The sequence below is a fragment of the Sapajus apella genome, unplaced genomic scaffold (assembly GCF_009761245.1).
Source record: "Sapajus apella isolate SASKATOON/1434 unplaced genomic scaffold, GSC_monkey_1.0 scaffold118, whole genome shotgun sequence".
Taxonomy (NCBI): Eukaryota; Metazoa; Chordata; class Mammalia; order Primates; family Cebidae; genus Sapajus; species Sapajus apella.
In genome coordinates, this window is record NW_022437058.1 from 2,592,961 (window position 1) to 2,605,062 (window position 12,102).

General features: G+C 47.2%; 1 protein-coding gene across 11 annotated transcripts in view; it reads left to right on the top strand.

The window, feature by feature from the left end:
- The window catches only part of SYK (spleen associated tyrosine kinase), an 80,429-nt gene that overhangs the window by 39,475 nt on the left and 28,852 nt on the right, over nt 1-12,102 (top strand). For all 11 annotated transcript variants that reach the window (XM_032260448.1, XM_032260451.1, XM_032260449.1 and 8 more), the window contains one exon: nt 9,801-9,939. In XM_032260448.1, the coding sequence (XP_032116339.1) occupies nt 9,801-9,939 (139 nt within the window). The remainder of the gene's footprint in view (nt 1-9,800; nt 9,940-12,102) is intronic.

Consider the following 12,102-nt stretch of genomic DNA (forward strand, 5'->3'; position numbering starts at 1 on the left):
GCTGTGCAGTGCCAGTCGGCAGTTGTCCCTCACAGCTGTCTGCAGCATATGTAGAGGTGATGCTCACACCTGGCCTTTGCCATAGCAGCCCTGCCCTATTCTGGGGTCTAGCTGGCCAGAAGCGAGCACTGGAAGGGGAGTCCTCCAGCCCACGTTTGGCAGGTGAGAGTCAGAGTGCTGCCTCATTGGTGATGTCAGGGACCAGGGCAAGAGAGAGCGGCTGAGTGAGGAGAGAGATCCCCTGCCCCCAGAGGCCTTGTATGACAGCACAGTTTGCTATTTTGAGAAGTTAGTCACAGCTCTCTGTGAAAAATGTATTTGTTAGGAAAAAAACAAAGGCCAGGCTCAGTGGCTCATGCCTGTAATCCCAGCACTTTGGGAAGCTGAGGTGGGGGGATCACCTGAGGTCAGGAGTTCAAGATCACTGCGGCCAACATGGCGAAACCTCTTCTCTATTAAAAATACCAAAAATTAGTTGGGCGTGGTGGTGGGCACCTGTAATTCCAGCTGCTTAGGAAGCTGAGACAGGAGAATTGCTTGAACCCGGGAGGCAGAGGTTGCCGTGAGCCAAGATCACACCATGGCACTCCAGCCTGGGCAACAAGAGTGAAACTTTGGAGAGAAAGAAAGAAAGAGAGAGAGAGAGAGGGAAGGAAGGAGGCAGGAAAGGAGGGAGGGAGGGAAGGAGGAAGGAAGGAAGGAAAGCATACTTTCCAAAAAAGAGAGAAAGAGAGAAAAGCTTACTTTCCAAAAATTATATGACCTTTCTCCAAAAGGGAAGATCCAGTATTGAGGTATCTGAAGCATATACAATTTGAAGACTCTCTTATTTTTGAAAAAATGTAAGTTAGGTATAAATAGAACATATTTTTTAGACTAAGAAAAAATTCAATAAATTAGAATTTTTAAAAGGCTGGTAAATACTACAAGCATACAAAATTTAGAAAAGATAATGTAATATTTTAATTAACTGCTCAGCACGTCTCTATAACACGTTTTATTTTCTCCATGTTCTTGACTTCACTGTGTTTGACTGCATCTTAGCTCAACAATAATTTAGTAATATGTTTGTCTATATATAGAAAAAAAGACCATTCAGTCCTTCCTCTAGGTTCACACTTCATTATTAGTAATGTCACGTACATTTTTAGAATCCTTGTCAAATTTGGGAGGGGAAGTTAAGGTAGAACAGAGTGATCTTCCCTGGTTGTGACTAAAATATCTTTTACAAACTGTACAAGAACCTAAGGCCGTGTAGTCACATTGCCAGGCTCCCTTGTCTGGAGGAGGCTAAGATCAGCCCACCTCTGACCCTCGTCCGCTTGGTTCACACAGTGTGGTTTATCGCCATTGTGCGTAGTCAATTCTCCTGCACGCATCACTCTGCTAAACTGTAGTGGGATGTGTCCTTCATTTCATCTTATAAATGCTTTTAGAATGGAAATGCTCTAAAAAGTTCATGTCGGGCAAAATTTTAAAAATAAAATTGTTGTTTTCTTTGTGTTTAGCATCCAGGTAAATATTTTATTGTTTTTGGCTAAGAGTTCTTGTAAATCTTACAAAGTCAAGAACAAGTTCAAGGTGACCTTTAAGACACATAAGTGGCTGCTCTCCAAATAGCTTGATTCATGTTAAAAATAAAAGATAGTATGTTGTCCAACCTGTAAGCTGCCAAGGACATTATAACTACAGTTTCTACCTTCTGACTTTAGAAGTATACTATGTTAAAAAAAAAAAGTTACAAAATTATTCATTCAACAAAAGATGCATATCTTCAAGCAGACTTGCTGCGGGCAATGCGATGGGACTTGGATACTGTGAGGAATAAGTCAGACCTCAGTCCCTGCCCCCACCCGACTTTGATTGCAGGGGGAGATTGACAAATTCAGGCTGACGTGCTACCAAGTCCGCAGTGCGCGGCAGTAGGTCCCTCCACCACGACACTGTGCCTACCCTGCCTGATCTTTTTTGTTGTTGTTTTAATTTACTTGTTTATTGTCCCCTCTCCCACTTGCTCTGGATACGCCAGGGCAGAGACTGGGCTGTTGCCTTCACAAGTGCAACCCAGCACCTAGAACATCATCTTGGTGGGAAACATCTCTCTGCGTAGAGGAACATCCTGGCTGTGAACTTGAATGGGGGCCCCTACTTGGTTAGGAGGAGGGACAGCAGGGGTCACCGGGCCTGTCTCAGGTGCCCAGGCTGGATGATCTTCTTGTGTGTTGCTAACTGTGGGAACTGGGAAGTGGCCTTCAGAGCAAGTGGGCTAACTGGGTTTGGCAGAGCTTGACACCTCATTAGGCAGATGCAACACAGGAGCAGTGCAGCTAGAGATTCAGAGGGTGACACGGGTGTGGTGGTCAGGGCGGGCCTGGATGTCAGCAGGAGAGGGAGGGAAGTGAAGCGGTGGATGCCTCAGTCAGAGCCCCAGGAGGCAGCACCATGGGCCAGGAGGCAGGTCATGTGGTGCCCTGAGACCATCTTGGTGCCCTGAGATTCTCTGGGTGGTTGCAGAGTTTTCCTGGATGGTGGCAGACTGTCCGGGTGGTGGAGGGAGTGGCACCTGGCTGCTCCAGGCCACACCATGAGGTGTTGAGAGGACCCTGATTGCTCAGCCGTCCTGAGTGTGGAGCATGCAGGAGGCATGCTGAGGGCTCACAGCAGGAGAGGCACCTGAGGGCTCACAGCAGGAGAGGCACCTGAGGGCTCACAGCAGGAGAGGCACCTGAGGGCTCACAGCAGGAGAGGCACCTGGAGAGCTGGGCTGTGATCAGGCCCAGTAGTTTGCAGATGACTGGAGAGAAACTGAGTCAGAGAGGAGGCCCAGGAGGTTGTGAGCCTCGGTGAGCTGAGAGCCATGCGTGTTGACGACCGAGTGAGGAGGATGGGGAGCTATGGCCTGTGGACTTGGTGGGTCCTAAAGTTGCAAGAACATCACTGTCCCCTGTAGTTAAGTGGGCCCAAAGCCCTCCGCTCAGGCCGTGGTTGCTGTACATGATCCGGGTGGGACCCTGGAAGTGCTTCTTTGCATGATAGCTCTTTAATACGTTAGCTAAAACCATCCCCAGAAAGCTCTTGTTCCAAGTATTCTGGACAAGATAGAAAGATAGTGCAGAAATCCCTCAGAGCAGGGACCAATCACGAACGCAGCTTGTCCTCAGAGGCCTCGGTAGCCACCCCTTCCCAGCCCCCATGCCACCATTGACTCCCTGTGTGGCTGGTTCTCATGTGCTCTGCAGCTGAAATCCAGGTGCCTTCCTGACCTTCCTTCCCCTGTCCTTTCGAGAAGAAATAAACACTGTCACCTTTGAGCCGCCCTGTTTGTGTTAGCCGTTTTCCAGGTGCAGTAGGACACACTTGTTACCTCCACCTCTCTTCTCCCCCTCCTTTCCCTCATGTCTGCACACACTCCCATCCCCTCACTTCTTCCCCACCCCCGCCTCTCTCTCACACACACACATGCACACACATATTTACTCACTAGCTCATTTGTGTATCTTAAGTTACGGGCTCCATGGGTGACCCTGCAGGATAAACCAATGAACCACAAGAACAGATAGTCCAGAGAAGCTTTGCATACCATTTTTTATGCAGCTGAGGACTAGAAGTTGCAGTGACTCTGGCTTTTTAAGAAAAACAGTTGTGTCCACCAGAACCAGGGGTGTGCAAATCAGAGCCATGCAGCCCTCGTCCAGGAGCACGCCCTGGGTGGGACCCAGCTTGGGGACACCAGATAACATACCTGTCACCTTGACCATCAGAACAACACCTCTCACCAATGCCCATACCCTTTCTCTCCCCACCCCACCATGTGGCTTGCATAAAAGGAGACACCTTGCTTTGCTTTGGAAGCAGGTGTTATCAATCCTTTGCAGTGCAAGTGGGACTCAATATTAAGGGAGTCATAAAAAAATCTATTCACGTATATCCCATTTCTCTGAGAAACTGAGAAAGTTCCTAAGGACACACATTTTAGTATTCTATATGACCAGGAAACAACCCTAAATTAGGACAAACGATGGAGAATGGATGCAGTAGTTCAGGCTGTGCACAGGTCCACAGGAGTGTGTGTGTGTTTGTGTGTGTGTGTGTGTGTGTGTGTGTGTGTGTGTGTGAGAGAGAGAGAGAGAGAGAGAGAACCATCTGGAGGGCTGGTAAAAGCACAGATTTCTGCATCCCACCCCCTGAGTTTTTAATTCACAGGTCTGGGTGAGGACTCAGCCATTTGCATTCCTGCCAAGCTCTCAAATGATGCTGATATTACTGGTCTGGAGACATGGTCTGAGCCTGTTTGAGATCCCTGTTACCTACATGGGATAGATAAACAACTGTGATCGTTTGAGATTTTCATGGTTCGTTGGAGGGTCTATAACTACATTTGCGGTTGAAATTCCTGCAAAATGCCCAAATACTGTATTATTGGACTGTTTCTGATAAAGTTAACCTTGAAACTGCATCTATTTGTAGAAACTTACGTTAGATAGTAAAGAAATTTAGGCCATGAGTCAGACAAGCCCTGCCACTTAATAGTTCTGTGATTTGTACAACTTAATTTTGCTGTCTGAGCCTCAGTTTCCTCAGTAATAAAATGGGGAAACTAATGTTTTATCTGAGTCATTGTGGAGATGAATTAAGTAATGTGTATGAAGCTAAGCCAATGGTTCTCATGTCTCTGCTTCCTACATCCCTGAATTATTTTCTTTCATCAGTTCTGAGAAAACCTTGCTACTTTTTCTTCAAATATTATTCTCTGTTGTTCTTACCATTTCTTCCCTCAGAGACTCCTATTAAACATGTTTGACTTTCTCAGCTCATCCTCTATATTTTTATTTTTCCTTGCCTTTTCTATGTCTTGTGCTATGAGTAACATCATTGCATTTGCCTTCCAATTCACTAATTTTTCCTTCATTTGTGTCCAATCTGTTTTTATGCTCATTCACTGAATTTTTTTAAATTACATTTTTTAGAAAATTTCTATCAGTTCTATTTTTTTTTCAAATATTTCTGGGGCACTTCTAGAGTATCTTATTGGTTGCTAATTTCTATAGTTCCATCTTTTATTTTATTAAATATTTCAGAGTATATATTCTATATCTGATTATTCTACTACTGAAAGTTTTGGGGGATTCAGATATCTATCTCTTTCCCTCCTTACCCCTTTTCTCATAACTCATACTTCCTTATGTTTTCAGTGATGGTTCTGAGCTTGTGTCTGATTAATGTTTATCTGTGGGAATTCTAAGTATCCAGTGCTGGGGACGCTTTCCTCCAGCATTGAAGGGGATTTCCCCTTTACAGGTCCTTGCTTTAAGATGGGAATCCCACGTCCAGATGCTCACTGTGCTGCTGGCCTAGGCTTCTGTCCCTGTCCACTGCTGTGCTGATGTTAGCATTGGACCTTGGCCAAACACACTTCAATCGCTCTTATTTGCCACTTACATTTTGCTGTTCAAGTTTCAGCTCACTTCTTGTCCTATACTTCAATTTCAAAAGTGAATCTGGGACTTAGAAAAACCATCTCCTTGTTCATTGATGAATGAGACTTTGGCTGTCACGAGCCTCCCTTCCCACAACAAAAACTCCGTTCCATCAGCACTCATATGCTGCCATAATTGATCAAAGTATGCATTTTATTTGACAAATGCAGTTTTGCAGACCTAGGTCATCATAAAGAGTCATGACCTGTCTGAAGTTAAAAGTTCAAAGAGAGTTGTAGGCTAATGTCAGTATCACTTCATTGATGCTGATCAAAGTCTCCTTGAAGCTGGAAGACAAGATGCATTCACTAATTCCACCTTCATGAACTAAAGCAGAGGGAGAGAACGAGAGTGCATTTGTAATAACATGTTTTAAATGGTAGGTGTGTTGAAATAGCTTGGCATGGCCTCAGATAGGGGTTGTGTACTGATCTTGCTCTTGTTGTTTGCATGGAATGCACGTGTGCCTTGGTGGTGCTATGGTGCAAGGCAGAGGCACTGAGAAGTTGCATTATCTGTATCTTTCATGGATCAGTAAAGCTGGCATTTCTCCTGCCTCTTACTGGCATGCATGCTGTTCAGGACCTCATTCGCTCCCACATCTTTCTCTTCTCCTCTCCCAGCTCGTCTTGAGAAGCCACTATTGGGAGATGGCTGAGGACTACCCACCTGACCCAGTGCAGGCTCCTCTGTCCATCTGCCCAGCCCAGCTTAGCCACAGTGAGCATTCATCCTTTGCACATCTGATGCACACAGCCAATCCCAGGCATCTTCCTTCTCCTTGTGTGATTCGGACAACTGACACAGTGATGCTCCACTCTGCCGTGGAAAAAAAAATGGCCGGGGAGAGTGAGAACACCTAGTGGGCTGGAATGTGCCCAGCTTTTCTGTTTCTGTCTACAGCAGATACAGGCAGTGTCTCAGTAGCCCTGGGGAGGCCACCTTCAGTGTTCCACTACTTCTTGTGTCCTCACTTTCTTCTTGGTGACCAGGCATCTCTTCTGTATACTCTCTCTCTCCCTGGAGGGTCCAGGAAGGTAGAGAAGGGGTCCGGCCCTTCCAAGTCATGCCCCAGCAGAGTCAGCATGCCTCACCTTTGCATAGCGCTGTAGTGTCTGTGAGGCTTGAGGCCTGCTCACCCCAGAGGCCGAGGCTGCCCATCCCGGGAAAGTAGCCATGCCGCAGGTAAGGACAATCTCAAGGCCAGTTAGGACAGCTTCTCAGCATCAGCTCAAGCTCAAGCCCTGGACATCTCAGGCTTTGCAACAGCAAAACACAAATCTGTTAACTTACTCCTCCCAAGAGAATTACTTGGAAAAGATTTTATAAATATTCAAAGGCCGCTGTGGACAGCCTGAGGCCAGTTGACCCCGAAGGCAGCAGGCAGCAAACCAGATAGGAGGTGGGAGTCTTGCTTGTATGCACTCCCTCTCTAGGTGTCTGTGGAGCCATAAGCCTGGGTGGGTGTGCTGATGCCACCACCAAGGCAAAGCTCTCAGCAACAGGACACAGCCAAGAGGAGGAGCAAGGCTTCCAAACCAGTTTATCTCCCATATTTGATTAAAAGTAGCCTGGTCCAAGATCTGCCTGCAGCCAGCAGATACCTCACAGTTGCTGGTGGTTAACGTCACGAGCCTTCTGGTCTTTGCCACCTACAGATGCTGGGCCTGTGGGTTTCCCCTCCCTGCTCTCATTTCCTGCCACCTGCCATGGGGGCTGCACAGGTCGCATGTCCATGGTCAGTACCTGTACCTGCCGGTTACCTGTCACCAGGAGCTGGCCAGGGCTGCTTGGTGGAGCACAGAAAGAGAGGGGATTGCCTGTAGGACCCATCCTCTTGAGGAGCCTCAAGGAAGTGGGAGCCTTTGCAGAAACTGCTTGTTCAAAAGTAAAGGGCACTCTCTGTTACCTCTGGGTTGCTCTGTATTTCCTCCTGGTACTAGCTCTGTTTTTATACTGCTTTTATTATGAAATATAAAACACATAAGAGTGCATAACTAAATAGATACAACTTAATGAATGATCAAGCAAACACAGCCCAGCCAAGAAATGAAATGCACCCAGCATTGCAGGAGACCCCTCCGGCCTCACAAACTCATACCCATCTGTCCGGCTGCCTCCTGGGAGGCACCACCTCCTGAACTTTTGTGTTCATCACGCCCTTGCTTTTTTTGTTGTGATTTGTCATTTGCTTATTTTTTTAAGTTTTACCACCTAGGTGTACATCACTAAATAAAACGGGGGGCTTTTGTCTGTTGGGGACTTTGTGTATATGGAAGCATGGAGCGTGTTTTATGTTTGTGAGACTCACCTGTGCTTTGTATAGCTGCCATTTGCTCATTTTATTGCTTTATAATATTGTATTGTGTGAATTTCTACAATTTATTTACTTGCTCTGTGATCAGTGAACACTCAGGTTGTGTGCAGTTTTTGATAAACACAGATGAAGCTGGCATAAGCAGCCCTGGGATGCATAGCGTACACATTTCATACACCTCGGGATAGAATTGCTCATTCATGATGGCATGAATAGGTTCGGTCTCAGGAGACTGTTCCAAATTGTTTTCCAAAGTGGGTGAACCTGTTTATGCTCCCACAAACAATGCAGGAGGGGCCCTGCTGCTCCCCACTCTCAGTAGCACTTAGAATGATCTTTCTAATTTCCACCAGTCTGAAGAGCATGGAATGGTGCTACCCTGTAGTCTTCATTTGCGTTTGTCAGATTTCTAATGAGGTTGATGGCATCGTCTCTCAGGGCAACCTGTGCTTGTCTGTCTCTGTTTTAATAAGAAAATGTCAATCAAGGCATAGGGCAAAGGTGGAGTAGTACAGATTGGACATGGATTCAGAAACCAGTGCTCAGATCCCATTTATTGTTACTTTTTTTTTTTTTTTGTAGAGATGGGGTCTCACTCTGTCACCCAGGCTGGAGTGTAATGGTACAGTCTTGGCTCACTGCAGCCTAGACCTCCTGGGCTCAAGTGATCCTCCTGCCTTGGCCTCCCAAAGTGCTAGGATTACAGGTGTGTGCCACTGTACCTGGTTCAGAACCCATGTATTATCTTCATGACCTTGAGGTCACAGACATGAAAGATTAAACCATAGGAAATACTTTGCAGTGGTATATGGTCATCATTCCTTCAAGGCCAACTTTTATAAGCATGTGCATCCACTCTTACTGCTGTGGCATTTGGACAGCCCTTTACACCTCCAAACTGTTAGGGACTGGGACTTCACAACTCACTCTCAGAGTCTCAGATCTCATGATCCAAAGCTGTGGAGAGGGGAGAACGAGGGGAGAAATGGGATCTGAATTCTGATCTGAACGCTGTGGGTGTGACTATGAAGCTAAATTGGGGGATTTGCACCCATTTCATGCCCTTTCAGCCTCCACCGAAACCTGGACCTCCCCTAATCCTACAGGTCTTCCAGGGGATCTGTCGCCTCCATGGGTCAGAAGCCTCTCGTCGCATGCACTGCAGTGGGAGTTTTGTTCCCTGCCTGGCATCAGACTCCCGCATCTCTGTTCACCAGGCCCCGGGGGCAGGGGATGGTGCTGAGTGTAGCCCAGCATGACCTTGAAGACAGAGCCTCGGCTGGTCAGCATGGCCGGCACAGCTCTGGTTTCACTTCCATCTCTTGATCCCACAGTAGATGTCATTTTCTTCTCCTGGGGATCTTTCCTGACAATATCATCATTTGAAAATGTTTAAAGTCCAGCCCTGCTGCGGTTTCCTGCAATAGGAGCATGGGAGGGAGCGAGGCAGGCCCTGGGGGACAGAAACTTCCACATCCCTCCATCTCTGGTCCAGAAGATGGCTGGTTAAAATGCCCACCAGACACCCCACCCCTACCCCAAGCTAGGTGGTGGAGATGTCCATCTTGGATCTGACCCAAATGCAGACGCTAGTGAAGAAAAGAGAGTCCAAAGGGCTCCACAGATAATCAAGGCCCATGGATCCCCTGTACTCATCGCCCTGAGCAGCATCACTGCTACCGAGCACCAGGCTCTCCTGACCACCACCCAGGGATCCTGGGCCCTGCTAGATCTTAGCCATTGTCCATTCATCGCCAACCTGCTGGAATTTTCTTGTTGCAAGCTCCCCCACTGGCATCATCACTGAGTGGTGAACTGGGCATTCCTGGGTAGGCTGGGCAAAGTCCTTGACCCTGAGGCTCCAGACACTGCTCTCTGGCTGCCTTGCCAGGTGACAAACCCCAGAGAGCTGCTGCTGACCACTCAGGTCAGGGCGCTTCCTCCTCCTAGGGTCTTACTGGGGACTGGCAGGCCTGGGGATGATGCAGCTCCATCCTCTTTTCCAGGATCAGAGCCAGAGACAACAACGGCTCCTACGCCCTGTGCCTGCTGCACGAAGGGAAGGTGCTGCACTATCGCATTGACAAAGACAAGACGGGGAAGCTCTCCATCCCAGAGGGGAAAAAGTTCGACACACTGTGGCAGGTACCCGGCCTCCTCTCCCCACCTTGCAGGTAGAGTACAGGGCACATGGGGCTTCTTGTCCCATGGACTCTTAGATACCAGAGAAACTGGACCACCCACTGTCCACAGTGTGGTCCCCAGGCCAGCAGCAGCCCTGGAGCTTGTGAGAAATGTACACCTGTATCCACACCTGGGCCCCTGTCGCACCTGCCCATCTGAGCCCTTTTTCAGCCTCCAGGTGGCTTCTGTGTTTGAGAAGCACTGGTCCAGGGGCCATCATGTGAGATGAATGAAGGTTCCATGGCTTGTTAAGGGCCACTCAGTCCTCAGTGTCACAGGGTGATGTACGTGCAGAGCTGTATTCAGAGTTTAACAAGACACCCTCTTTTGGAGAGCTAGAAAATATTTCTTCCTAGGATAATCTGGGTAGACTCTAGAACAGCCTTTCACACAAAGACACACAAAATAGAGGCATGGATGGCCAGGGAAGGAGGCCTGGGAACAGCTAAGCAGGCCTTTGCTGGTGGTGCGAGAGGCTGAAATAGACAGTAAATGTCAGGTGCCCTCCTCATTGTAAATTGAGTCTCTCTCCTGTGGAAACCAAGGCAATTTAGGAAACACATCCTAAATTTAGGAAGTGTACTCCCCAGGCTCCAGGCTGCTGCACATACGCATTGCCACAGCCCTAGTCTAAAAAGTGCTTATTCCTGACCCAGCTATGAGTAAACCCTGAAACAACTCGCAGTTTGGAAGTTCCTTGGACACTAATGAGCACTAAAATAAAGCTCATCACTGCTTTTCCTGAATCGCAGTACGCACAGATTGCTTGTCTTAATTTTGCATCACAACTACACTGGCTGATGATGAAGGAAATAACAGTAACAGTGCTTCATGCACCATCTTAGCAGAGCATCCTATAAACTGTAGTCGTTTCAGAGACAGGGAGAAAAGAAAGCCAACTGACTCTGCCACCACCCCACTGCCCCAGAGCACCAGCTACCTTGAACGTGTGTGGGTGAGGGGTGTAATCAGGGTGCATGCAAATTTCCTCACCCAGGCCCAGCTGGGGCCACACATGCAGTCAATATTGAGGAAAGGACTCAACTGAAAATCCTGTCTTTTCAAAAACTGAGACCATGGAGCATTAGTCCCTTTAAAGCACTTAAAGTTACTACATCCAAATGTGATCTGGTTTCTAATGCCGTAATTGGAAAATCAAATTGCTGGATATGGCCATATTAAAAATATTAGCTACAACATTTACATTTACATTGTCTTTTGATCTTATGGCTCATTGGCATGTGTTATCATCGACCACAGGCTTTGCTTTCTTTTAATGATATTGATCCAAATAAATATTTAACTTTTCTACACTTGAGGCCCAAAGCAACATGAGGGAGGTTTGTAGGGAATGTTGCCTTCTGGAATGCAAAGGCACCTGGAGTCCTCTATGCCAGCCTAATGTTCCAGGGTCCCAGGCCCCATCACTTACAAACAGCCATTCACCCACCTTCTCCAGAAAGGGCATTCAAAGGCTGAGCACTCAGGTAGTGTTAAGCATCTCAAATTATTGAGAATGATTCCCCTGGTAGATCATAGCATTCAGCCCTAATTAAATTCTTTCTCATTGTGTATTTTCTAGGCACTGTGTTTAGGAAACTACATCAAAAATACCAGCAATACCTTTCAATTTTCCATGCATGATTCTGTTGATTTTTCTTGACAGCATTGTAAGGTACCTCTGTACCCTACCCCAGCTCCAGGGCCCCAGTGCTATTTCACGGAGAGTTGGTGATTCTATACGACCCTATTTCAGTATTCTTTACTGTAGACCGGGGATCTGCAAACCCACAGACCAAATCTGGCTCTCAGCCTGTTTCTGTGTAATCCTTGATGGGAATGGTTTTTAGACTTTTAAAGGTGTTGTTTTAGAGAGACAGACAGACAGACATACAGATAGATAGATAGACAGACAGACAGACACAGATACGGTATGAGGCCCATCAAAACCTAAAGTACCTCTTTCTCACCCTTTACAGGAAAAGTTTGCTGTCCCTTGCCCAAGATGGACGATCCCTAGCTGTGGGCCCACTTCCCCAGCCACCCTTGTGAAGTGGACTTACGCACATAGAAGCATTCATGTGTCTTGGGGTCACTTTGAAAGCCCAATAGTCAGTCGGCAGC